The sequence below is a fragment of the Lithohypha guttulata genome (genome assembly GCF_036872675.1).
Source record: "Lithohypha guttulata strain CCFEE 5908 chromosome Unknown scaffold_4, whole genome shotgun sequence".
Classification (NCBI taxonomy): Eukaryota; Fungi; Ascomycota; class Eurotiomycetes; order Chaetothyriales; family Trichomeriaceae; genus Lithohypha; species Lithohypha guttulata.
In genome coordinates this window covers 1040212-1065636 of record NW_027042753.1, presented here as the reverse complement: position 1 = coordinate 1065636, position 25425 = coordinate 1040212, and the positions used below count along the sequence as shown (strand labels likewise).

Here is a 25425-nt window from a genome sequence, read left to right as displayed (position 1 = left end):
GCCACAGTGCCAAACTCAAGAACTTGGGAACCAGAGATATTGAAACGCTGACAAACCCAAACCGTCCCAGCGAATTGGCGTTGGCTGCTGTATAGCACTTTTGTTGAGCAGATTGCGGCTACTGTTTGCAATGGCCTGCATCGCGTATTCGCTGGCTTGGCCTTATCTTCGGAAGCGGCCGTACTTGTGGATCGAACGTTACATGTACTTGTGCAGCTCTTACTCTCTCGTTCACTCTCCTGCCTCGATGCAGCAAACTTGGGCAAATGAGTCGAGAAGGTAGCTCGAAAGAACTATCGGCCACCACTCACGGCTCGGATGTGCTCACAGATGGACTGAAACGACGTGGTGGGACAAACAACAGAGCCGTCGCATTCAAGGTCTCCCACGTTCTTGTCTCAATCTTTTTTGGCTGGCTATTGTGAGTGCAGGAAGTCTCGACGTGTAAACTGCAACCTTTCTGACAGAAGTAGCTTCGTACATGCTACCGGTCTTTTCCTCTTCACGAAAGGTTTCCTATTGACACGACTTGTCCTCGATAACCGTTCGTCCTGCGAAGTACTACCCAATGGTCTACCGTCTCGAGATATCTCCGAAGGGTGCTGGCACCCGAGAACTTTCAAAAGAGCTGTTGTAATTATAGTTGATGCTTTACGCTACGATTTTACTGTACCATTCCTTCCCATTGAGCACCACACAGCCTCGAAATACTACCACGACAATCTGCCATTTCTGTACGCTACTGCTCTCCAAAACCCCGAAAAAGCCTTTCTCCTTCCCTTTATTGCAGATCCTCCCACGAGTACTCTTCAGCGATTAGGAGGCCTCACAGCTGGTAATCTGCCTACATTCATCGATATTGGCTCCAATTTCGCTGGTCAAGCCACTGAAGAAGACAATCTGCTTGTGCAGCTCAAAGATCAAGGCAAAAAGATAGTTCACTTAGGTGACGACACGTGGCACGCACTATTCCCGGGATACTTTGATTCAAATCTTACCCACGCTTACGACTCGTTTAATGTTTGGGACCTACATACAGTTGACAATGGAGTTATCGAGCACATCTTTCCTCTACTTGAGAACCAGAAATCTTTGGGATGGGATATTGTTTTTGGACATTTTCTAGGAGTAGATCATGCTGGCCATCGATATGGTCCTGATCACCCTGCAATGGGCGAGAAGTTACGTCAGATGGACAATGTGCTTCAGCGCATAGCCCAAAGTATAGACGACGAAACAGTGCTGGTCGTTATGGGAGATCACGGCATGGACCCTAAGGGTGATCATGGTGGAGAGTCTGACGAAGAAGTTGAGGCTGCGCTATGGGTCTACTCGAACAGGCCTCGCTTTGGTCGACTGCTGAAAGATCATGTTCAGCCGCCGTCAAATGCAAAAGTTCGACCTGTAGAACAAATTGATTTTGTGTCTACACTTTCTCTCCTACTAGGACTACCTGTGCCTTTCAACAACCTTGGCTCGCCCATTCCAGAAGCGTTTTTACGGCATACGCCAGCAACAGGGCAAGATCAGGAGAATTTAGCCAAGGTCAATTCTTTAGTCTTCCAACAGATGCAACGATATCAATCCAGATATGCTGAATCACGGGAATTCTCCGAAAGCTCTTCAACCAAGTCTCTACGTGATCAATTTATGTCGATCACGTCTTTCGACGCGCGCCTCAATGAAGTCTTCTCGCAGTGGCACTCTCAAACAGTTGCTATGTACCGACAATTGTGGGCGAATTTTGACCTTCAAGACATGGCTGTTGGGCTTGGTGTGCTCGTACTCGGCTTGGTGGTTCTTCTGCTTTCTTCTGGAGCGTCACCAAGAAACAACGAAGATCAATTGCTTAGGACACTAAAAGGTATAGCTGTTGGTTCATTCGCTGGGTCTGTGTTGGCCATACCTGGACTGATCAGTGATTTCACTCTGGCACAGGCCACCTCAGTCGCAGGGCCGCTATGTCTTGCAACTGTAGGAAGCGTGTTGGGCGCTCTTATCGCCATATTTTCAGCTGTCCCGAGTCTTGGATTCCCGTCACGAACATCGATATGGACGTGGCTGGGCCTTCTCTTTACCTTGTCTCAAGCGGCCGGGTTTGCTTCCAATTCTTACACAATACACGAGGATACTATCTTGACCTTCTTGCTCGGCACGTTTGGCGCGATCACCTTGCTCTCATCGCTACGCCAGACAGTTGAGTCCGATAGAGTCCTTGGAACATATCACTCGGTCCTATTTCTGATTCTGACGAGAGCTGCCTCGTACTCTCGCTTGTGCCGAGAAGAGCAAATGCCAGGCTGCCGTTCTACCTTCTACGCTTCTCAAACATCGTCCACATCAGCAACATGGCAGCTTTTGATCCCATGTCTATCAGCGATTGTGCTTCCTGAGATTGTAAAAGCTTTCTACAAAGGCACAGCTTCCTATGTCGGCACAGCGAACTTCTGGATTGGCTTTTGCTTCCGTACTGGTCTATCACTAGTCGCAATGTATTGGACGGTCGACTCAGCAGACAACGGAGAATGGTTTGCTGAACAATTTTCATCCTCAACCCTGAAGACGATCAGTATTACCATTGCTCGTTGTGTATTCGCTATAGCTGTTCCTATTGGATTCAGCACGTTCATTTGGGCCAAGCCATGTGTCGACATTAGTGTTCTCAACCTGCCCTCTTCTTCAGCAGTTGGTGACTCAAAGCCACATGTCACCATTCTCGGCTATGCCAATGCCTTTGGCAGTCGATACTTCCTCCTGATACCTGTTTTTGTGCTCTCCATCGTTGTGCTTCTGCCTCCCATGGGTCAATATTCATTGGCACTCTGTGCTTGGCAGATTCTCTGCTTACTCGAGATTCTGGACACGAACGGTCTAATCATTAACGCTGTTGCCCAACCATTTATTGGACCAGTTGTTCTGGCAATGCTCGGCTCATATCATTTCTTCAAGACTGGTCATCAAGCTGTGCTCAGCTCAATACAGTGGAATGCAGCTTTCGTTCCGCTACGAACTATACGATATCCATGGTCACCCATCTTGATCATTCTGAACAACTTTGGGCCTCAAATCATGTGCGCCGCCGCGGTACCGCTTACTGTGTTATGGAAGAGACCAATCTCCAAGGAAGGACTCAGAGGTTTCTGGAGCGATATCATGCGATCTTGCGTGGCACATCTGCTGTACTATGCAACGATTCAGGTAGCTACGACGATGTGGGCAGGTCATCTAAGAAGACATCTGATGCTGTATCGTGTTTTCATGCCGCGATTTCTGATGGCTAGTGGCGTCTTACTGATAGTCGACTTGGTCTTGATCATTTTCGCACTAGGAGGAACTCGTGTCACTGGGTCAAGTGTTGCCGAAATATTCGGCTATTGAGAAAAGAAAATTTTATGCAAGATATTCGTCGATAAGCTGAACAGCCACGGTGTCTAGCTTCCATTTAAAAAGCACCAACCACGATGCGCAAGCGCCACCGTGTCAAAATTGTGCCGTCTTGAGTAAAATCCGCAGTAGTCCTGCCTTCATGTACACGACGTTACTTGGGAAACTTTGAAGGACTCTGAAGGACTTCTGGCGATAGTGGAAGGCAGTACTTCGGGCCTTAAAGAGGAAGTTAATCTAGTCCCGCGACGCGCTAACAAGGTGACGTCACGCGTCGTGATCCTTTCCAACAACAGCTGTCGGAAGCTGTACCTGCAGTAGCGTAGTTCCTTGCAGGAAAAGTACACAGACTGGGAAGTTTTCCGCCCACAGGCGGCTTATCGCGAGATCTCTCGCGTTTTCTGTCAGATCATTGGTATATAGTCATCTGTGAGGTCTTGTTAAAACGTTTTCGCAGTTGTTTTGATACCGTCTGAACTTCTCGAAAAGGTACATCAGAGGGTAGTGAACCACTACATCTCGATGCTGCTTCTGATATAACAGATTCACTACTCATCTTACTGACTTGTTGACCTCAACCACTAACTAAAACCATATCAAACGATGGCAGCTACAGAGAAAGACCAAAGTGCTATTGAGAAAGCAAAGCAACTCAACAATATACCCTGGTGCGACGAGTACGAAAAGATGATCTCCGGCATGCTTTACGATTCTTTCGTGTCCGAGCTGGAGGCAGGTAGATTCAGAGCACGAGCGTGGTGCCATAAGTTCAACAACTGGTTCCCACATGAGGACCCCACCATGGACTTTCGTCGACTATGTGAAGCACGAAGAAAGTTGCTTCCAGAAATATTTGGTGCTGTGGGACCAGAATCGACTATCGAACCACCATTCATATGTGACTACGGCTCAAATATCAGGATAGGATCTCGCTTCTTCGCAAACTTTGGTTGCATTATTCTCGACTGTGGTCTAGTGGAAATTGGTGATCGTGTCATGTTCGGACCTAATGTTCATCTTTATGCCGCCACTCACGAAACAGAGGTTGAAAGCCGGCGTAAAGATATCGAGTATACAAGACCTATCGTGATTGAAGATGATGTGTGGGTCGGCGGTCAAGCCGTGATTCTTCCAGGCGTGACTATCGGCAAAGGCTCTACGGTCTCAGCTGCATCAGTTGTTACGAGGGACGTACCCCCATGGTCAGTGGTTCGCGGGGCGCCGGCAAGAGTTGTCAAACAGGTCACACCAGTGGAAGATTTGCCCAAAGGGACGTGAGTCTCCTACTGTTCGGTGAGACCTACAATACACGTTGACAATTGTGCGTGGATCGCCTGTATAAGGTATTATCGAACGGAAATATATTCGGGCCCAGGTCAAATTGACAGAACTCCGAGTCCCGTGACGTCCCCGCGATATGAGCAGTACGGAAGCAGTAGCCAACTTAACAACGAGGATAGGGAACAACAATTATGCAATCCCAAACACATTGCCTCATCCAAATCAATTCTTGCGGAATATTGACTCCTTCTAAATCATTCTTCTACAAGTACTGGTTCTATGGCGAGTGCTCTCGAATCCACCTCGTTGGTAAAGGACATCGAGAAAGCCCTGCCAGTAGTGCTTCCGGGATCCAGCTCAAGCCTCGGTCGGACAGAGCTTGACAGTCCTCCCGCCTGTTTTCGTTTTCGTGATCTCCCAGAGGAGCTACAGTCGTTGATTGTTCGATTTTGCATACCCGACTGGTCTATCCAGCTGTTCAAATCAGCACACCATGTGTGTAAGGCCGAGAGCGGAACACGTAAGCAGGAGGTACGATACACTGCACGACGATCGCCAGCCTTCCAGGCCTCACTATATCAGACCGACAAGCATATGAGAGAGCTATCGCGCGGAGAGGCTTCTAGAAAGTTTGTCGGCCTGCTCTCCACTGGGTATCTAACTGTTACAAGCAAATCCTGGAAGCTCAATACCGATTGTGCCTGTCTTCCCCCAGAGCAGCGTATCCTTGTGAAACAAAACTCCCTCAGCTCGGTCCTGCATTCAGTCACAACTGTTCATTGTTGGTTTTCCGGCTTTACTAATTTCGACCTTGACCTCCTGCAAGTTTTGCCTAACCTCCGGGTTGTAGTTGCCTGTTCATCGAGGATACTCTTTGATGACTACATATATGGCTTCGCTAGCGAGGATATTCTCATTCGGCATATATCTGACGATGCGCTAAATAAGTTGGCTGCAAGTGGCTTTGACACGTTGCAGATGGACATTGTAAAAAGACTCTGGGAGGTCAATGTGGCGCCAATCGTTGAGATGAAAGTGGAAGTAGGAGCAGGGAACATGAAATTCTCTTTCATTTGTATCTTTCGCCTGTACAAGGCGGAGGCTGGAAGAGTCGCTTCTACTGTCATCTATAGATGTTCGTCGGACAAGTGGAAGAGTATGGACGATCGTGGTAAGATTTCAGCGTTTGTGGGAAAGTCACAACGGGTGCAGTAGTCCGTCACTTCTGCTATTCTCGTGTGTCAGCTCGATGTAGACATTATTAATAAGAGTTGTATTTGGGATAGTTTGCATCAACTTCGCTTGCACGGTAGTGTATCATATTGTCTTACCCCTGACAATAGTCTTCGTGACAGAGACGTGGAAGTTGCTAATCAGCTCCGCCATCTTCTCTTTGCTCAACAAGAATATGAATTGGAAAAGTAAGTAATGTTCGAGGAGGCAGAAGAGCGAGCGAGAATGGATAATCGCAAGATAAACAAGTAGGCTTAGCCGTAATTGGAGTAGCGTACAGTGGAACAGTAGTATCCACCAGTGCTTCATGTTACGACGAGCATTAAGAACATGTTTCGACGTGGTTTCCTTGAAACACTTTATATTGAGTACCGACGTTTCGATGAACGAGTGTGTGTCGCAAAGGAGTCATTGACCATGAGATTTATCCACGCGACGACTGGATAGTACGACAGTGCACACATCACACTCAAAGTATTGCAGCCTCAATTATCATGGCCAACCCATCATTTCCAAATGAATACAATCTCCGTACAGTAGCCGAAACAGCCAGCAAGCCATGCTTCGTATGCCACAAAGTAAGCACGAAAGTATTGATCACAGCCGATAACAAGGTAGGCCACCCATCATCCGGCATACATTGAATCAATTCCAAGCAAAACCCCAAGTTCGAATAAGCTGAATGGCAAACGCTACAGGACTTCTTCTACACTTGTCCTTCACACCTATTAGACCGTGGCTTCGCCTCTCCTATCATCGACGAGAAGGCCGAAGCCGAGAAGAAAAAGCAAGAACAGCTTGCCAAGGAAAAGGAAGCTATCATCAAGGAGTATGAGGAGAAGATGAAGAAGAAGGGAAAGGATGTGAAAAAGGTCGACGATCCTGCGAAAGTTGCGGAGGAAGAAAAGGATCAGAAGGTGTGTTGTGGCTTTGTCGAGCTTGCGGTGGTTTGCTGTTTTACTAACGATTGACAATCACAGCTGAAAGCGCTTGATTCGAAGGCGGCAACTGGCGCAACGTCGGATGATGGACCTCGACAGTATGTACTTCACAGGTGTGTAACTTTCACCTCCAGGAGAGGTCGTCAGGAGCGGGACTAATGAGTTTGTAGAAATTTCTACCAAATCCGACTCGACCGCAAATCGAACATTGAGAGATCGAAGCGGGAAGCGGCAAGAGTCAGCAGTGCTGGGTTCTTTCCTTCTGCCCCGACAGGCAATTTGGCGTAGCAGGACGAACTGTATTACGAGGTAAATTATGGTAAGACTTCCACTGGGAGGCAACCCGCCATACTATCGGGCGTAGATATAGATTTCATGCCAGACTACAAATTGCCCTTGGACTTCAAACCTGGAGGATGACGGAGAGCAGATGTCGACCCAGTCGAACACGATGTATCTTGACCCGCAGACTGCGTGCTCGGCTTGTTAGCAAACGATGACGGACTTGGACGACGTTGATTCACGATTTCATCAACCTTAGTCCTGATAATACCAAAACCTGGAGTTACCCAACCACCACAGGAACAGCGTAGGCCTGTCCAAGCGAACTTGCCCACATTAGCACCGCACTTTTTGTTCGGACAGGTCAATCTGCCTTCCATCTTTCCTTCCGCAAGTACTTCCTTCATCCAGGACAAAGGATGCAGAAAGATGTGGGCGCATTGTGGTGGCGGCAGAGGTGTGCCGTCTTTATGTGGCTGTTCATGCGAATTTGGATCTCGGTGTGGAGGAGGTTCGTGCTCCACGACGAAAGGTGTGGTGGCCAGCACGTGCCGGCACTTTCGACATTTGATGCTGACTTGCGACATGGCTTGCAAATGTGGATGTTGTCGAGCTTTATCTTCGGTAGTGCCGTCTGGAGCCAGTATGCCAGGTGCAATTTCTGTCATCCTCTCTTTACTCGAGGTGTTTGCTTCTTTCTCAAACGGCTCATCCTCGAAAATTATGTTTTCCATTTCTGGCGCCTGCATCGTTCTGAGGCTCTCTTCGACTTTCCGTCTGTTCATCCATCGACGATAGATTTTGTGATTTGTTAGTTCCTTCTCCGTTGTAGGACAACCCATGTCCTCATACATGTGGAGTTGGTCCATGAAACCCTCGTTAGGCTCGGCGATTGGCCTTCCTTGTCGGAGTAATTGCAGTGCTTCAACCACGGACAAGGGTTTGCGTGGTAAAGCTACCATATCTGATATTTCGGAACCTTGAGCTAGCGGGGTTTGCCGAGATAACCACAGTAGGTATGCTAGTAGAATAGTTGCTGATCGTGATTTGCCCATGGCGCTAGAAAAAATGTTAGTACTAGTGAGACAGAAAGAATGGCGCTTTTTGACAGTATGTCAATCGACTTTTGCTTCAACGGTAATCCCGGTCGCCAATAGAATGAATTGAACATTTCAAATAAGTGGCAACCACGTGCCGCGTCAGAGGCTGGACTGCGTAGTTCGACTGGCTCCCAATCGTCGTAGGAGGCGGCACAAGAGCACCACGCATGGACAAGGCTTACCAGTGAATATAAACTCCACTTCCCTTCTCATCAAGATTGTTGACGCCACTGCTCGAATTGGGACCACGATCAGGCCTGTAGTCAAGACCCTGCTGTATGAAAGCATTGCTTCGCGGAAACCACTCGAGCAGGTTCTCGTCCTCAACATCATCCACAGGTATATGGAAATGCTTGTAACCGCGGATCAGTGGAGCATCGTCTTTGAATTCCCAATCAAGTACGGAAACTATATGTGTAATGTTGGCATTTTTCAAAGCTTGCGGACGTCGTAGTCCAATGAATCTGTATCATGACAGTCAGGTCAATACTGCCACCCGATATGCAAGAAAGTGTTGGTAGAAAGCAGAATTGTGGCAAGGTCTTCCAAGATTTCGGTCCATACAGGGATGATAGGAACAGCAAAACACAACGTACCCGCCAATATATAGGTTGTAACCAGGACACTTGTCGAGAGTGGGTTCCATGATGCGCGAGCCTTGTTGCGAAGTGGCATAAGAAAAGTACTAAGAAGTGATTCAAGCAATCAACTTGAAGCATAAGATTTGCCAAATCAGACACGGTGCGTCCGAGGCACATCAGGCATCAAGGTATAAACATAAACTAACAGGGTAATATTTTTTGCACAATCTCAGCGTCCCATGTGGTGCCTCCAAAGAAGCTTAAACAAGGATGCACTCCCAATTTGCCGCGATGGAATGTCGGTGTGTGAGAAGCAAATCTGCTACTACTGCTTGCTTGCACTTGATTAGTCAGACACCAAGTACTGTATGTGAGGAGGCCAGGTTCCTACTGGAGACGTTCACGGTCCTTAGCCAGCTGAGGCGGTGCATATGGACACTCCGATACCGAATGAGGGCCTCAGCCCTACAAAAACGCCACTCGAGGACCAGCGAATGGCAGACGTGGTTTCACTGCCTTCAAGCATGCCAAGATTTCATTCGCACACTTGAGCGGCACTGCGCTGCACTGTCGAACTTTCTGACTTGACTTCGAGACAGACACTTAGCACTCGCATGTCCGTGAATGCCGCTACCCATCCTCGTACAAGTGACAATGGCGCTACCACAATATCAGTCCTCTGAACCGGGTGATCCTCTATCATGTCGCCTTGCAGTGAGTGGCGGAAGATGCAAGTCTGCCAATTTTAGAATACACCTGGCGATATGTGGGTGAACGCTCAATTACCAATTGGTTGTGTCAGCGTTGCGACTGCCGTTCGTGTTAATGCTGCGCTTGAGGATCTATCACAATGCGTGGGCAGGATACTGTTGGTTACATTTGAGTCCAATCGAGCCAAGAAGGTGAGCAAAAATAAGCATCATGAGGACAACATGGGTGCATCTATCGCGTCGTACGATATTCACTACGCCGTCGCATCGGTCACATCTTCGTCACTCAAGCTGAACGTAGATATGGACTTATGGCAGCCACACAGAACAAACAAGGAACAGATACTTTCCTTCCTGCCATAGTAACCTTCTTCCTGAATTCCATCACTGATCAGATAATTCTCAGTGGGTACAGTGAAACAATATGTCCAACGAGCGATACATGTATATACCGCAGCTTCGTGATTGCTAGCCAAACGACTATCCTCCCATATTCTGTAGGCAGTTGAAGGATCGGTAGTACTTTTCTTGGCACTCATTGTTTTCTGATAGTCGAGCAAAGTATTGCATACTGCAACGTTGGTGGCCTTGGCAACATCATCGTGAGATGGTGTATATGAAATGATCACGACAGCACTTGCTGCAGGTGACCCTCAACGATGAGCTTGCGGCCAGCTTAGGGCCGAACACGGCCATGCAAGGCTAGCAGGGTTGTGACTTCCCTCGACTCCATAGTCCCACTAGGACATGCCGGTCACGGGCAAGTGCCACTCCTGAACTCAGAAAATCCTCCACTACCCTAGTAAGGCTGAGCTGCTTGGTCTCCTCCCACTCGAATGCAGAACCACCTGCACCATCCGGTGGCATGGCACGTCACTCGAGGACGATTCGCCCGCCTGATGCAGTGATTCTACCATGCATCTTAGTCCCTCAGAATGCCTGTGATGTCCTTGCTCTGTTAGCTCAGCAGTTAGCTTTTCTTTGGCAGCCATGGTCAAATCTATTCGCCCATACCACGCATCCGTCCTTCCACTCTTACTTGACGTAGAGCCGACATTCATATTGAGAAGAGAGAGCAAATGAGACAAGAGAACACCGGCCCGTCACTACCTCAGGTCAACGTCTTCTGTTGGTATCCAATGACAAGATTTCCGAGCTAAGTGCGAGGCAACCTCTATCGATCTTTTGTTCTACATGGTTCAGCTTCTTTTGCGCAAGCATTTGCCTCTTCTGCGCGTCAACCTGTCGAGAAACTCCCGGCATTCGTCAATCTCCTGGTGCCACTCAGCTGAATCCTGGCCACATATGTGGTAAATCTATTTGGTCGCCATCTTGATTGCCACAAAGTGTCTCAGATTTTGCGCGAGCAGATGTTGTTTGAACGGTCAGTACTTCGGGAGATCATTCGCAACAGGTCACGGAGAAGATGGACATACCACACAGATCGTTGACAGCCTCGCCGCTCCTCGACGCGACGTCCGGCTCTTTGAGATTTCGACGTCCTCGTCCAGTAAATACTTTCAGATTGGGCCAAGCAAGTCCGAATATGCCTATACCTGGTTCTCATCCAGAGGATGTTCCTCCACCTCTGCCGCCTCCAAGATACAACAATGATCTTGACCAGGGATTCGATCTTGCATGGGAGTGCCAGAACGAAGACATCTCAGGGGAAAATGCTATATTACCACGGCTCAAGCTGGGCTCGACTTTGTTGACTGGTCAATCACACCCTCATGTTGGTAAGGAAGATGAGGACATTGAGATGGACCTCGACGATGGCTACACGTCGAGTAGAATGCCTCCTATTCGTGGGGTGAGTCATGCGAGTTTCGCTGCATCAGACAATACACTTGCGTCGCCTACGAGGAATTCTATGTCGTCTAGCATGCAACAAAGGTGAGTAAAGACCACATACGCGCATGGTTCTAAAATACTGCTTTCTGACTCTCATCATCACATCGGTTTGCTCTTTGCTCGACGGCGAGTGTTTGAAACCCTGTAGATTTCCAAGTTCTCGTTCAGCATGGCCCACAGACTGATTGGGCTTATACTGAATTTCTTTTGAACAGGTTACATGGAGAAAATCCTCTAGCACAACAAACACATCACCAGTCGACTCATGCTTATGACAAGCATATTCTGTCGAAGATCGGCAAACCAAGTCCAACATCTCGCACAGCAACATCACCAACCAACGTTTCTGTGATTACACATCGCAGGGGTTCGATTCAGCCGAACACTCCTTCTATCCCGCCTCGACATAGTCAACAACCATCGCCGTCGATGGAGCCTCTCATACGCTGGAACACCAGTCCTGCTTCAGCGCTGTCTCCCAGCTCGGTATCGAATTGGCAAGGATATCGTTTGACTCCTATCGCTACCAGCTCAGAACAACTGCCGCGACTAACAAACCCTCGCCGTCTATCGAGCTCGGCAAAGAGCGACATCAACTCACGGCCACGTCTGGCTCCGACACGAAGCCGTGAAGACACTCGGACTCGATCGCAACGTGGAAGTTATGATTCAGCAACATCGATGAGTGACGCACGGTCTACTGGTGATGAACCTGCCTTCAGTAGACTTCGCCTCAACGAACAGGCTAATGAGATGACCTTGCATTATGGCACCAAGAGGAGAGCCATCTCACCGCCTACGGCAGACGCTCGATCTGGAAGAGCAGAACATGGTCTAGCTCGACTTCAAACGACAGATATGATGCCGAGTACATCGCTCTTTTCGTCTCATCATGTGGGATCGATTACATCGAACGCTACTACTACCGATTCCGATTCTACCACGTCATCTTTCTTAGTCTCAGATCGTTCGAGTCTAACGAGTGTGTCATCGTCGAGTATATCGTTGATGCCAGGAGCATCAGGGAGCCGTGAAGGCAGAAAGACAAGTCAGATTTACTTGAAGGATAGCCAAGACGCGAATCCGTTATATACCAACCTCTCAGACCGACCCTCAGCAGCTGTCGTGTCGTTGCAGAAGCACGATAGCCGACCATTTGTTGGTGGAACATTGCTACAAGCTACAGTGAATGATTCGCGCACAGTGCCATCACGCATTGGTGGCCATTATCTATGTGCTTGTTGTCCCAAGAAGCCCAAGAAGTTCGACACGGAACAGCAGCTGCTAAATCACGAAAACGAGAAACAGTACACATGTGCTTATTGCAACAACCGATTCAAAAACAAAAACGAAGCTGAAAGACACCAGAACTCCCTACACCTACGCAGACAGTCATGGTCTTGTGCTGCAATATCCACGTATCAGGCCGCCTTTCACCCCTCACCTGTGTCGAGTCCTGATTGCTCAACTTTAGACTTATGCGGCTTCTGTGGTAAAGAGTTTGCCAATCAGCCTCCGGATTGGGAAAACCGGATCGAGCATCTGACCAATGTGCATAAATTTGGCGAGTGCAACTCGACCAAGAAATTCTTTCGAGCCGATCACTTTCGACAGCATCTCAAACACAGTCATGCAGGCAAGAGTGGAAGATGGACAAACATATTAGAAAGCAGCTGTCAGCGCGAAGAGACGTCATCCGACTCTGGAGTCTTATCACCAACAGCCAGTGAACACTCGCAAAGTGGCAGCTTGCATCGCCGACAGGGCAATTTGGCAAATCCTTCTGATGCACCTTCATTCGGAGTGGAAACGATTGACGAGAATTACGAAGAGCCATGAAGGATGACTTTCCAGTTGGGTTTGACATCCACACTCAAATACAGAACCGTGGACCTACAATATGATCCTCGTTCTCCCTCGGCAAGCGTCTAGTGTCAAGAGCCAGAATAAAGCGTGCTGATACAGGCAATGACGGTGCTTTGATAGCTTCTCTAGCATTCGCTTGGCTGCAGAACAGTCCTCCACATGGTGCCTGCCCCAGTCAGTGCGGCAGGCGGCCTGAAAAGAGCCTAATCATGCAGCACGGGCGCTCCTCGAGCCGAAGCCGCTTGTGGTTTTCTCGTGCAGGACACGGAAGGGCCAAATGATTTGATTAGCCACTACTAAGGTCGACCTACATAAAACGAACCTGCAAGATGACTAGGTTCGTGAACGAGCAAGCGTTTTGGCATCGGAATTCCGCTGCATGAAGGATAATGACATTATAGCCCAAGAGTGGCACACGTAGCTGGACTCCTGCTCCAGTGTTGAATTGCGCCGGTCGAAGGATGGAGAGAGCACAGGACTGCATTAGCAGAATTACAGTGACTGAAGGATTTGACCTGATACATGGATTTCACACGCACAGTACCGGTACGTTCTCCAGTCCGCAGTATCGCCATCGATGTTGTGTATTCTGACCGAAGATTCTTTGTTTCGCTTTTTTTCGAGATCGCCAGTCAACTGGGAACAGGAGTGGCTGTGAACGTCGTCCAGTGTCGAGAGCAACAGTGATAGCGGTCAGCACATAACCCTTACCAACTTACCTATAATAGCAACGGCAGCCATGGAATCACAACCGTGCTGCGGTGTGTTTGATATCACGCTTAGATATTATACTAAGGCCCGACACCCCGATAGACGAGACGCTGTGATCTGGTCGTCATATAATTGGGTAGATTGGCGGACCACTAATGCATATGAGTGGTCAATGGTCTTGCTGTGCAGAGCTGACAGCTGCGCTCTTGAATGCATGTCGAAATTCAATGCGTGAACGAGCTACTTGAAAAGCTTTTATGAGCTTTTTTTAGCCGACATGCTTGGCGAGCTTGTACCACGCCCTCTGTCCCTTTGTTTGAACTTACTCTTGCAGGAAATGCGTGCCCATTTGTATAGAGACGAACATCTGCTGATTAATTCAAAGTGAAAAGTGGATTTTGGCCAGAATTCAGTTTGTCTCTTCTGCTTCAAGGCGCCTAGTTCAGCACCTGATGGGATTCGCATGCATGAATGACTACCTGTAAGAGGAAGTGCACGGATGTGGTGTACGTCGACCTAGTTGAATTGCTCCTACAGCTGCGGTCAGACCAGAGTGCGTACTCAAACAGTAGAGGCTCTTCTGAGCGATGATCCCCTCATATCGATCCGTTGGTGTGATTTGTTTGGTGAATTTGGCGGAAGAATGTTGCCATCTGAATAGCTACCAGATAACAGCCAGCATTCTCGATGATAAGCAGCCTGCATCTGCCCTAGGATATATACCGGTCAGATCACAAAATTCTCGTGGTTGTAACATCGTTAAAGAGGCCATGGTTCAGAAACGTGGGAGCTGGACGAAGTCGACGATATCAAAATGAAAGCCACGTCGTGTGTTGTATAGTCCAAGTTGTGAACCGTCGAGCAGGGGTGTGTCTGTGTCATATCACGACTGAAATTGTAATGCCTGGAACCGTGTTGGTTTGTTCTCTACACATAGGATTCCGGGAGAGTCAAAGGTGAAAAGCGTTGTGTTGATTGGTAGGGTGGATTATGTCAGGTACAACCGTGTCTGAGCGCGTTCGACACGTGCCGCGAGATGGGCAGGAGCAGCCCGATGACGATGCAGCCAAAAGTCCAGTTGTCCTGATACTCGATCGCAAAGTAAATAGAATATTACGACCTTCGACTGCCTCTGCTTGTCTAAATACGCCCTTCCTTGCAGGCAGGACGATATTTTCAACTTCTTCTTCAAGAACAAGCATAGCTCATCCCCTAATCAGCCGTCAAGATGGTGGTCTCAGGGATAGCTTCCACACAAATAGGTACAATACCTCTGCCCCTCTCAAAAGCCGGCATGCCAGCTGACAACAAACCTAGCACGAATAGATGGCCTTATGCTCTCAGCGTCAGTCGACGACGAACAGACAGAAAACGAGCTTGCTGAGGTGAAATCGCAGGCGAAACTGATCTTCCGCCGCTTAAATCGCAATTCAGCTGCAGAATGTATGATTGAGTCTGGGCCATATAACCTCTACTACCTTATTCGCGATAGTGTATGCTTTCTGTGCATTACAGACAAGTCATACCCAAAGAAATTGGCGTTCACATACCTCTCCGACCTTGCGCAGGAGTTCACCACAATCTATCCTTCCGGGCAGTACCTTTCTGCCACCTTAAGACCATATGCCTACGTTGAATTTGATGGCTTCATACAGAAAACCAAGAAAACATACCAGGATGCGAGAGCGAGCAGTAACTTGGACAAATTAAATGATGAGCTCAAGGATGTAACTAAGGTTATGACCAAGAATATTGAGGACTTGCTTTACAGAGGTGACAGTCTGGAGAAAATGGGCGAGATGAGTGGACGGCTACGAGAGGACAGCAAGAAGTACAGGAGGGCAGCAGTGAGGATCAATTGGGAGCTGATGCTCAAGCAGTATGGGCCTTTTGCTGGCTTAGGGCTCGTCATCATTTTCTTCTTGTGGTGGAGGTTCTTCTGAAGGGCTGCGTTTCGATCACGAGAAGACGTATGGTTTCGAAGAATTTGCCCTACGTCAAATCTCGTCCTCTTCCTCGTCGAAATCATCCTCCGCACCCATATCATACAGAATCCTGCCACCTTCACCACCACCTCCAGCTTTCTGTGCATCAAAATATGGCAGGACGACGCCGTCACGCTCCATGCGCTGTCGCGTCGTCAAGTTGAGCTCAAAAGTCACCCCAGCCAAGTCCTGATCTGTGGTTTCGGGCACTAATTCCGGCTTTCTGAACAGAGGATGATCATCAAGCAGCAATACAGGCTCCTTTGAAGACGCGCTATATGGTTTTGAAGGAAGCCTCTGCGGCAGAAAATACCACTCCAGGAGACCACGTCCACTTCTGCGACGATGCTCGAGCTGAATGACGATTCCCCGTTGGTCACTAGGGATCGACCTGGCTTGAGGCTTCAGACCAACAACTAGCCCTTCTTTCTGTTCTGCCAGACCAAATAATGGCGCACCGAGACTTTTCTCCTTTGCTTGCTTTTCCGCAAGTAAGATGGATAGAGAGTGCACCGTCATGATCGTTGTGGCGCTGTACTCCAGCAGCGATAACGGACCAGGGGAGTATGGGTTGGCAGAAGTATGTAACGGCATGTCTTGGTGGTACACTGCCACTAGTGATGGTGAATTCTGTGGCGTTTGTTGAGGCGGTTGCAATAAGGACATCAAGAAGGACGTCAGGTCTAGAGTCGATCTGGGCTGTGCTGACATCTTGCATAGCGCATTCAGACCATCAATGACAATGAGACATCGCTTGACAGCAGACGTGATGGCTGATCGGACAGCTTGCACAATCTGCTGAACATTCTTGTTCCAGCAAGGGATGAAAGTGTCGATGCCAGGAGGTGTACGAGCTGTCTCGAAGGCTAAGAACACGACATGACTTTTTGAGGACTAAGAATGTCAGCAGGATTATCAGTATCAGGAGGGCGGAAGCAATATGTTACATTAGCTCGGCGAATGAACTCTTTCAATAGAGGCTTCGCAGGTTGCTCCAGGTTATCAAGCACTAAGGTGAAAGGCGAAGCACCTTCTCTCTGGTTGAGTAGCTTCGATATCAACAGAATGTTATGAGTCCTCCTATGTGATGAATTTGTATGCGCCATGGTTCGCTGGGACTCTATAGAGCATGTAGTGCGTTTGTCACAACTCGGTACTCATCTATACTATAGAGAGCGAACTGGTCGAACATAGGAAGTGGTGCATTTTTTTACGTTCGTGACCTGGTCAATAAATTCAAGGCTGAAATTCGTTTGATGATCGCACTCCGTCATTTGCCCGATCCGCACCACTTTTCTTGCAAGTTGCAACACGACAGCGACTGTGCCTCGGAGCGACTGGCCTACTCAATATTCGTCCACACAAAACCCAACTTAAATCGAAATTGCTGTTTACTGCTGATCATACCTCCTGAATTCGCCAGCAGTACTGAAGCCTCACAACAAATCTGAGAAGAAGCAGGCAGGGAAGCCAGCAAGCAAGCAAGCGCGAACGAGGCATGGACGAACCGCCCGCAAAACGACCACGGCGCGACGACCGAGAAGCAGACATAAAGAGCACATCGTCCCCACGATCCCCACGACCTCCTCACGAAGACCACAGAAGCAACGGCTACGACAACCGCCGAAAAGATACCCGCGACTACGACAATCGCAAGCGGAAAAGGTCGCGGTCGCGGTCGCCTACGAGGGATAAACACAACAGGAGAGATCGAAGCCGTGATCGGGATGGTAGATCGTACAGAGACAGGGATAGAGACAGGGACAGGGACAGACACGGCGACGGAGGAAGAAGTCGCAGGGACAACAGGGAACGAGACCATAAATCACGACGATATTCCAGGTCACGGTCTCATTCACGCTCACCACACAGGAATGGCGATACTACTGCCGGTTCGAAACGTACACGTTCACCACTCCCACCACATCCTTCTTCACGCAGTGGTAATAACCACGATAGACTACCACCCTCAAAGACGAACGGGATTTCGACAACACAACCTAAGATCGAGCCAAAGAAACTTGATGATGAAAAGATGGACATTAAAGACATTGACGATGATGATCCCGAGGCAGTGATGAAGCATGTCATGGGATTTGGAGGCTTTAGGAGTACAAAGAATACGAAGGTTCCGGGGAATCAGATTTATTATGTGAGAAAGGAGAAGAAGACGGAGTATAGGCAGTATATGAATCGTGTGGGTGGATTTAATAGGCCGTTGAGTCCTACGAGGTAGCAGGTTGGTATGGTCTAAGGCAGTCTCTGCAGAGCGCGAAAAGAGACGGGTTTGAATAGCTTCAGATGAGCTGACTGGGAAATCATAGGTTCATATTCTCACAGCCTACGTGGGTTCTGAGAATGTGTTGATTCAGTTTACGGAGAACCACACTGCCACAGCTCTATATTCAGCCTTTTCTTCTGATTGAGAGCTTGTCCTCGATGTCACAGATCCAGCAGCAGGTGCTGCTTCATCATCACGAATGACACCACCGTCGTCGCTCCAGATTTCCACAACGGTCTTCGCCGGACGATCGCTCATCTCAACAAGATGGTCGTTCACGTTCCTGCACAGTTCTCTCACACGCAAAGCTTGCTCTGTATCACCAATCTCCATCACCAGCAATCTTGTCTTGGCGGCTACAGCTATACGAAGAAGAGCGACGTAGAATTGATCAGCTTGGTCAACAACTTCATCCAAGAATATACTTGGAGGAACCAGGGCAAGTCTCGGCTCGAACTTGCGGACGCTTTTGGTTGTCGTACCTCCTATTCTGAAGTCGTTGGGTGATATGTAGGGTGGATTTGACACAATAACATCGAAGAGCACATCAGAAGGATTGGAGATCTCGACCAAGCGTTTGGACAAGTTGGAACGAATCACTGTTACTGACTGCTTCGCGAGTGATAGAACGTCCATGTGCTCGAATCTTACTTCTGTTGCAGCTTGCTGGTGAAGCTTCCCAAGGCGAATATTGTGTCTCAGGTTGTCTTTGGCCAGGGCGAGCGCATGCTGAGAGACATCAAATCCCCAGACATAAGGTCCACCGTTGGTCACGGCCGCGTCTGAACTCTCGAGTAACGAGTGGAGGAGCAATGCGATACAACCACTTCCCGTGCAGATATCTGCAATTCTGAAGCTTTCTGTCTTCAGCACAGCTAGATCACGCTTCACCAGACGAGCAATTTGAGCAGTATAGACTTCTGTATCCCATCGTGGTATTAGGACATTCGGTCTGCACTTGATTTCCAGCTCTCCGAATGGCTGTGTTCCAAGAATATACTGGAGAGGTTCACCTCTTGCCCGTCGCTTGACATAATTCTCAAGTTTCTTGCCGGTCAGGCTTGATGGCTGCCATATTGTTGACTGATTGATGTTCCAATCCTGTTCGTCAATCCCAAGGTCATTCTGAAGTATGGCTTCTTTCATCCATCGTAGTTCGTTCTGTGCTGAATCGAGGTTACGACATTCTCGTAGCAGTAGAGGAAGCTGACGATTGATACGAGCTGCACGATGAACAAGACTGTGTGGCAAGCGAGGCATAAGCTGCCTCAACTCCTCAATAGCATGCGCAGCAGAAGATACATGCCAGGTGCGGATAGTGGATTACGCGTGCGCGTAGCAATCTCGCAACTACGTGTTTCCGATCGTTCATTCATGATCACCCACATCGACCGTCCCCAACTCTTCTTTGCTTGTGTTCCTCGTCCTCCACGTGATCGTCTATCATGCAACCCTGTTATTGCTTCTGCCAGGATACATTGAGTGCGACCTTCCAGAAGCGTATAGGCCGAAGCATGATCTCCTTCCTTCCTTACAGGGATCGACTTGTCACGACTGCATCTGTACTTGCACAATGCTGACTATCTTCTGGCTCCAAGACGATCGCGAAACTCTCAGATCAGTCTCCGATGCTCCCGCCGAGTATCGTTTCACGAGACCGAGATCGAGGGAGTCGATTGTGGCACTCTTTTGCTACACCAGTGACGATCATATAGACAATGGGACAAGAACCGAGATTGCAACACGATCAATTACACTGACTTCACCTAATTCATCCTGCCAGAGTATATGCATCTCTTTTCGTGACGTCTCTCGTTATGTGGAGAAACAGCCTCGAAGTCCTGCTGTAAATGGCTATTCATTGCACAATGCAAGGTACAGTAGTCGCACATTTGACAAAGTCCGTTCTCCTGGGATACTCACACTATCATGCACGACAGGTGTATTCTCTAGAACGAGGCTCAAAGTTTCACAGGGTGGTCAAGTGTTGCTGGCTTTGCGAAGCCGACAGAAGTACAGCTTCACATCAGTTCCTGTGTAAGGTTCCAAGATGCCCAAGATCGTTGGGGGCAGCTGATATCGTCTTTAATGAGATTCTTGCAAAACTCACACCTCTGACCACTGCTTTGCATTTTCAAAATATGACGGCTGCAAGGGTAATGGCTACAAACATATGCATTTGAGTTTCTGCCATCACCTTTCACATTCCGGATCCGCAAGACCTCCCAATATCCTGGTAGCATTGAAGAGGACGAGCTTACGATCGCGCACCTTGTCAGGTCGGTACCTGCATGACTGATTGTCTGGGACCAATACCACTTCCCAAATGTTGCTTGTTTACGCAGACTGTTACACCGCCTATTTCTGTTGCAATCGGGATCAACATTGCCGTTAACCAGGATGATTGTTGGGCGCCAGAATCTCCATACAGTCACATGACCCTTAGGCTGTGCTATCTGATCTTGGATTTTGTCAGCTGGAATCGTAACTTATCTGCCGAAGTAGTGTAGCACGATGACATTGTTTCAGGCGGACATACAGCTGGCTATTGCTGACTATTGTGACTTCGCAAGCCACAGGAACTCAGGCAGATCAGCTCTTACCCTACGTTTCTGAAAGATGGTAGCCGATCTTCTTTGGAGAGGAGCTAATGTAGCTTGCTGCACTAGCAAGCTTCACCGCTTTCTTCTCCAGGACTGTCCTTAGCATTGTATGGACTGGAAGACAATCTCAGCTTCAATCGTTTCTTGAGAAGCGAACAAACATTATGAGGCGATTAGGCAGGACTGGTCCGGCTTGTACCAGGACTAATTAACTAGCACAAGACCACAAGTCTTTTCATACGTCAAAACGTCACTTGTCGAACCAAGACAGTATAGTGGCAAAGAAAGTACTGACACCGACTTCAGACGAATCCATAAGGTAAGGCCTCGTTTGCATATGTGCGCTCTCGTGAAGGTATTTATGATGGCTCGCCCGTCCTCAAACTCCTCGCTGGCACTATCGTTACCACATCAAAGATATTACAACAATCCTGCAATACTCGACTGAATTCCACAACACAGATCAGTATGGAAACACTATTAAACTATGGCCGAGGAACTTACGATACTACTGGTGTTATGAAACCTCTCGGAACTGTTGGGCCTGCTCGACCAGGATCCTCATCGCCACCAGCCACATCACCGAGCTCTCCATCACCAAGTGAGTGAAGGTCTTTCATAGTCAGTACATTCAATCTGTCGCCCGGCCCATGGCAGAGATTTAGACAAGCTGGTATTTACTGTGGCGATCCTCACCGCCGCGGCACTATCAGCTCATGATCAGGCATCACCTCGTGCAAGCTGCTGGAATGGTTCCACTGCCTGAAGCCATGCATCAGTCACAAGCGAGTGAGATCTGCATTCGACCAAGACAACCAGCCGTGAGCCAAACCGTTATCGGAACCGGCGACAACAGCAACATCAATTTCGCCTCCTGACGATATCTCCAGTCCGTAGCCGAAAAGCGGTCCTGAGCTCAAGTACAGGCCATGATCGATCTTCCTATCAAATTCAATATTAATAAGGCGATGCTTGTGCAAGGACGAACGAATGGTGGAGGTGCAGGCCCAAGCACGAGGGCTAAGTGGGTTGAGAGATGTCCAGGTCGTTGTGCATTGTTCAAGTCAGCTTCATGGACGCGGTATGAAACATAGAGTAAAAGGAGCTGTTGCAGGTACATACTCCAGAGTCAGCTGTACACCACAGTACTCACTCATAGCTGTATAAAACGTAACAAGTTAAATGGTATGATCTCCAATAAGCCCGACGATTAAATCGTACTTCCAAAATCTATCCGTGGTATCTAATATACATCTATCTAAAACAAATTGTGCCACACACATACGTCCAGACTTGATCATACATAGCCTCGACTCTAGAACAGGTAGTTAGATCGTGGTGTCCCCGGAGCATCAGCGCAATGAAAACCGGCAAGTGGTGTTCAACGGCGCAGTGCGGCCTTAGCTCTGACCTATCCTCGCCAGCTCCTGATACAGCACACTCTCAACCTGACTCGCCGCACTTTCAAGTCCATCTTTCTCCCTTGCAGTAAGCTGTCCCAGCACATATGCAGAAACATCGTTGCTCGTCCTACTGCCACCTGCAGGTCGTCCAATCCCAACTCCTATCCTAACGAACCGGTCGCCTAGTGAGTCTAGCAAGCCGCCACCGCTGAAACTCTGTTGTACACTCTTTATCCCATTATGTCCTTTTGCGGAGCCATTTCCTCTGCGCACCTTGATGGACCCAGGTTGCGTTTCCATCTCATCATGCAGGACTACTAGGCCTGGTGTTCGTGCTGCTACGTCTTGGAGGCCTGCGAAGTGTTTCCAGGCCTTGAGCAATGGTGGGCCAGAGACGTTCATCTGTACAGAGGATTGGTAGAGTGTGAATTCAGGTCGTCCTGCTTCTGCGCCAACGGATATGTGTCCGCCGCCATAGGGTTTGGACTTAGATGTGAAATGGGGCAGGTTCATTGAGGCTTGGAGGTGACGCAGAATCAAGTGCGCTGCGCTGTGCCGCGTAGAGTGGTATGGAGGTGGGTTGCCGAGACTGGCCACGAGGAGGGAAGTAGGTCGCATGGGCATAGACATGATATCAAGTGCCGGTCCGGTTGTGGCTTTTAGAACGGAGCTGCTCGGGATGCCGCGGATGGATTCGTTGGAAACACCTTGTGGTCGTGTGATGGACACACGCTTGTTCTTCGACTTGCGACCTGGTATGCAAGGTCGGGCTAAGTCGACATCGACTATGGTTTGACTAGTTTGCTGTTCAGGTGCGATTATGGTATCTGGATCGGTCGGTAAGGAAGGTTCTGTCGTAGAGGCAACATTGTGTTCCTCCTCTTTCAAATCTAAGTCGTGTATTCTTTCTGCAAGAGTATCTGGCAATGGTTTTTGGCCATCAGATGGCTCCTGCAGAATGTGCGTTCCCGTCGCGTTGTCAACGTCGGCTTGCTCTGCAGCCGCGCTACTGTCGGTGACCAAGGATACAAGGATAGGCAGAGGATCTACCCGATTGGTGATGTGTTTCAATGATGAATTCAGCTCAGTCCTGTGTTCATCAGCCATGTTGATCACTAGGGTCGTGGATTATTTACAATCGCTTACCTGGAGTTGTGCGACTACATCAGGTCGAAGGCATTGTCTTTGTTGATGGTGGGTGACAAAGCCTGTTTGAGTCATTGAGGACTCATGATCGCAGGCGATTCGAAATAAGCTGTGCTATATGAAGAAGGTATGCCGAGAAGCTCTTTATGGGTCTTCCACTAAGACTTTCTGTTATCGATTCTGCTCGCAGCCACAATACTTGTGTGACTATTTCTTTCAAGGTTCATAGCTCCTGGCGGTGTGATGCCGGGGCAACTCCATCTCGAGATCCTCGTCATCCAGCCTATACAAGCGATCAACATCTGCAATAGGTTGACGGGCTCTATTGTCTCTCGGCCCTTCAGTGCTTGTGCTACTTGATGGCTTGCGAGGAAAGTCGTCCTTTTGCCAGTCAACCATGTTGAACGCATTTGCTTCGTTATTCAGGGGTCCAACCGAGTCGGTAACGCTGGATTGTTTCTCCCGTCCCTTCTTGCCCATACCGAACATGCTGATATGCGACGTAATCCTTTTCGTGGCAATCTTTGGCTCACTTTGTCGTGTCGCATTTGATACTGGCACACTGATGCCACTAAGGTGCCTGCCATGGCTTGTACCGTCTGGGTCTGATTGTGAGCTAGAACGGTTCAAAAAGCCCTTGACTCTGAACACCTTCCGGATGATGGTCCAGCTGTACGGCATATTCGTCACGATCATGGCCGTACTTGCTTCTCTCGTATACCAATAGATCCACTCAGCCGAAAAGGGTTGAGTGAATGATAACCTCTTGGAGAGGATAGCACACACCATCGTGAAGAAGCCCAGTGAGAAAGGAAATATCAGTAGCAATTTCTTTTTCGGTTCCAGATGTGCTTTGATGAACATAGGTAATGGGATGAGGATGACTAAAAGGTCGCTGGTCAGATTAAATACGATATTGACAGTCAGATGGTGCGTTTGGGTCGCGCATTGAACATTCGGTGTAGGTGTCTGCCAAAACGCGCTGAAAGGTCGACACCAGTAGCCGTAGTAGAGAGAAATCATCACGATATAGGTGATAAGGCAGTATCCCGAGGCAAGTTTGACCATAAGTCGCTGTCGCAAATTCTCTGTCAAACGCCAGTAAAGCATCAGCAGACATGCTTTCGTTCCCCATTGCACCGCGCACATCATGGATTCCACTACCAGGACACATTTCGAACCCCATATCCGATCGTCGATGTCTTCTGGCGTGAGGGTGGGAATGTCGTGTGGTTGAATGAGGTTGGTTGATACGTCAGCGCATATATTGAGGAACACAATCAATACTGTGTATAAGACAAAGATGAAGAGCATGAACCAGTCTTCTATCTGAAACTTTCGAACGTCCTTGAATAGCAGAAACCTGGAGACACTAGATGGTTCGGTTAGCTCTATATCTTTCAACAGTCAGTACTCTCATAACTCACAGTCTTAGGATCAGCATCGAGCAGACTGCTCCATACCAAATCCATGTTTCAATAACCACGGAGACTGCCATGGTAGACACAGAAAGACCGACGGCTGGTGGTAGAAGCACTCTAAGAATGGAGAACGAGTTAGAGCCAGCAGATCGGAGCTGAATCACGAAATCTGAGTACTGTCATCCGTCCTGGTCGTTTGAGCATGACTGAAAGCGATTGTCACCATTTCGAATGTGTCTGCTCGTGCGTGCGAATGGATAGTCCGCAAGACAGACACAGCATTCGATGTTGCAAGAACGGCAACGCGTGCGAGAGATGTACGGCATTTCCTAGGGAAATCTCCAGTGGGGGTGATAAGGTTGGTACCATGGCTTCTTAGTTTCATCGTGCCTCGAATGACTCGATTGCGAACGATTCCAGCTCCTCGGCCAACCACGGGTTGAGCACTTGATGGGTCTTTATGGAGCGGCACGTTAACGATCGGCTGGCCTGGGACACCGCGCCGAGAGCCAAGATAGTTTGGCTTGCCCCAATATCATGGCTAAGAGCTCGAATGTGGCCCGCTTAATGTCGATAGCATCATGCACATTAGAATTAAACATCGACCAGGATAGGGTGCGATGTTTCTTCTGATACATCGTAT

General features: G+C 48.6%; 10 protein-coding genes across 10 annotated transcripts; 5 read left to right on the top strand and 5 right to left on the bottom strand.

Annotated features, from left to right (window-relative positions):
• Positions 1–266: 266 nt before the first annotated feature.
• Positions 267–3378, top strand: GPI13 (mannose-ethanolamine phosphotransferase gpi13; the record flags this gene model as incomplete). Its single annotated transcript, XM_064899868.1, has 2 exons — positions 267–421; positions 468–3378. The coding sequence occupies 2 exons, from the start codon at positions 267–269 to the stop codon at positions 3376–3378; spliced, it is 3066 nt and encodes a 1021-aa protein (XP_064753180.1).
• Positions 3379–3987: 609 nt separating this feature from the next.
• LTR64_005529 (uncharacterized protein) lies at positions 3988–4662 on the top strand (the record flags this gene model as incomplete). The annotated part of the gene is made up of 1 exon (XM_064899867.1): positions 3988–4662. The coding sequence occupies one exon, from the start codon at positions 3988–3990 to the stop codon at positions 4660–4662; it is 675 nt and encodes a 224-aa protein (XP_064753179.1).
• Positions 4663–6457: 1795 nt separating this feature from the next.
• Positions 6458–7127, top strand: LTR64_005528 (uncharacterized protein; the record flags this gene model as incomplete). The annotated part of the gene is made up of 4 exons (XM_064899866.1): positions 6458–6476; positions 6631–6815; positions 6879–6952; positions 7010–7127. The coding sequence occupies 4 exons, from the start codon at positions 6458–6460 to the stop codon at positions 7125–7127; spliced, it is 396 nt and encodes a 131-aa protein (XP_064753178.1).
• Positions 7128–7222: 95 nt separating this feature from the next.
• Positions 7223–8867, bottom strand: YVH1 (tyrosine protein phosphatase yvh1; the record flags this gene model as incomplete). The annotated part of the gene is made up of 3 exons (XM_064899865.1): positions 7223–8180; positions 8404–8685; positions 8818–8867. 3 exons carry the CDS (start codon positions 8865–8867, stop codon positions 7223–7225), a joined length of 1290 nt encoding a protein of 429 aa, XP_064753177.1.
• Positions 8868–11058: 2191 nt separating this feature from the next.
• LTR64_005526 (uncharacterized protein) lies at positions 11059–13205 on the top strand (the record flags this gene model as incomplete). Its single annotated transcript, XM_064899864.1, has 2 exons — positions 11059–11408; positions 11582–13205. The coding sequence occupies 2 exons, from the start codon at positions 11059–11061 to the stop codon at positions 13203–13205; spliced, it is 1974 nt and encodes a 657-aa protein (XP_064753176.1).
• Positions 13206–15277: 2072 nt separating this feature from the next.
• Positions 15278–15886, top strand: SEC22 (SNAP receptor; the record flags this gene model as incomplete). The annotated part of the gene is made up of 2 exons (XM_064899863.1): positions 15278–15386; positions 15459–15886. The coding sequence occupies 2 exons, from the start codon at positions 15278–15280 to the stop codon at positions 15884–15886; spliced, it is 537 nt and encodes a 178-aa protein (XP_064753175.1).
• A 54-nt stretch (positions 15887–15940) lies between these two features.
• Positions 15941–17034, bottom strand: LTR64_005524 (uncharacterized protein; the record flags this gene model as incomplete). Its single annotated transcript, XM_064899862.1, has 2 exons — positions 15941–16822; positions 16876–17034. 2 exons carry the CDS (start codon positions 17032–17034, stop codon positions 15941–15943), a joined length of 1041 nt encoding a protein of 346 aa, XP_064753174.1.
• Positions 17035–18296: 1262 nt separating this feature from the next.
• LTR64_005523 (uncharacterized protein) lies at positions 18297–19355 on the bottom strand (the record flags this gene model as incomplete). The annotated part of the gene is made up of 2 exons (XM_064899861.1): positions 18297–18818; positions 18861–19355. 2 exons carry the CDS (start codon positions 19353–19355, stop codon positions 18297–18299), a joined length of 1017 nt encoding a protein of 338 aa, XP_064753173.1.
• Positions 19356–22212: 2857 nt separating this feature from the next.
• On the bottom strand, positions 22213–23322 carry LTR64_005522 (uncharacterized protein; the record flags this gene model as incomplete). The annotated part of the gene is made up of 1 exon (XM_064899860.1): positions 22213–23322. The coding sequence occupies one exon, from the start codon at positions 23320–23322 to the stop codon at positions 22213–22215; it is 1110 nt and encodes a 369-aa protein (XP_064753172.1).
• A 255-nt stretch (positions 23323–23577) lies between these two features.
• LTR64_005521 (uncharacterized protein) lies at positions 23578–24859 on the bottom strand (the record flags this gene model as incomplete). Its single annotated transcript, XM_064899859.1, has 2 exons — positions 23578–24733; positions 24789–24859. 2 exons carry the CDS (start codon positions 24857–24859, stop codon positions 23578–23580), a joined length of 1227 nt encoding a protein of 408 aa, XP_064753171.1.
• Positions 24860–25425: the final 566 nt, after the last annotated feature.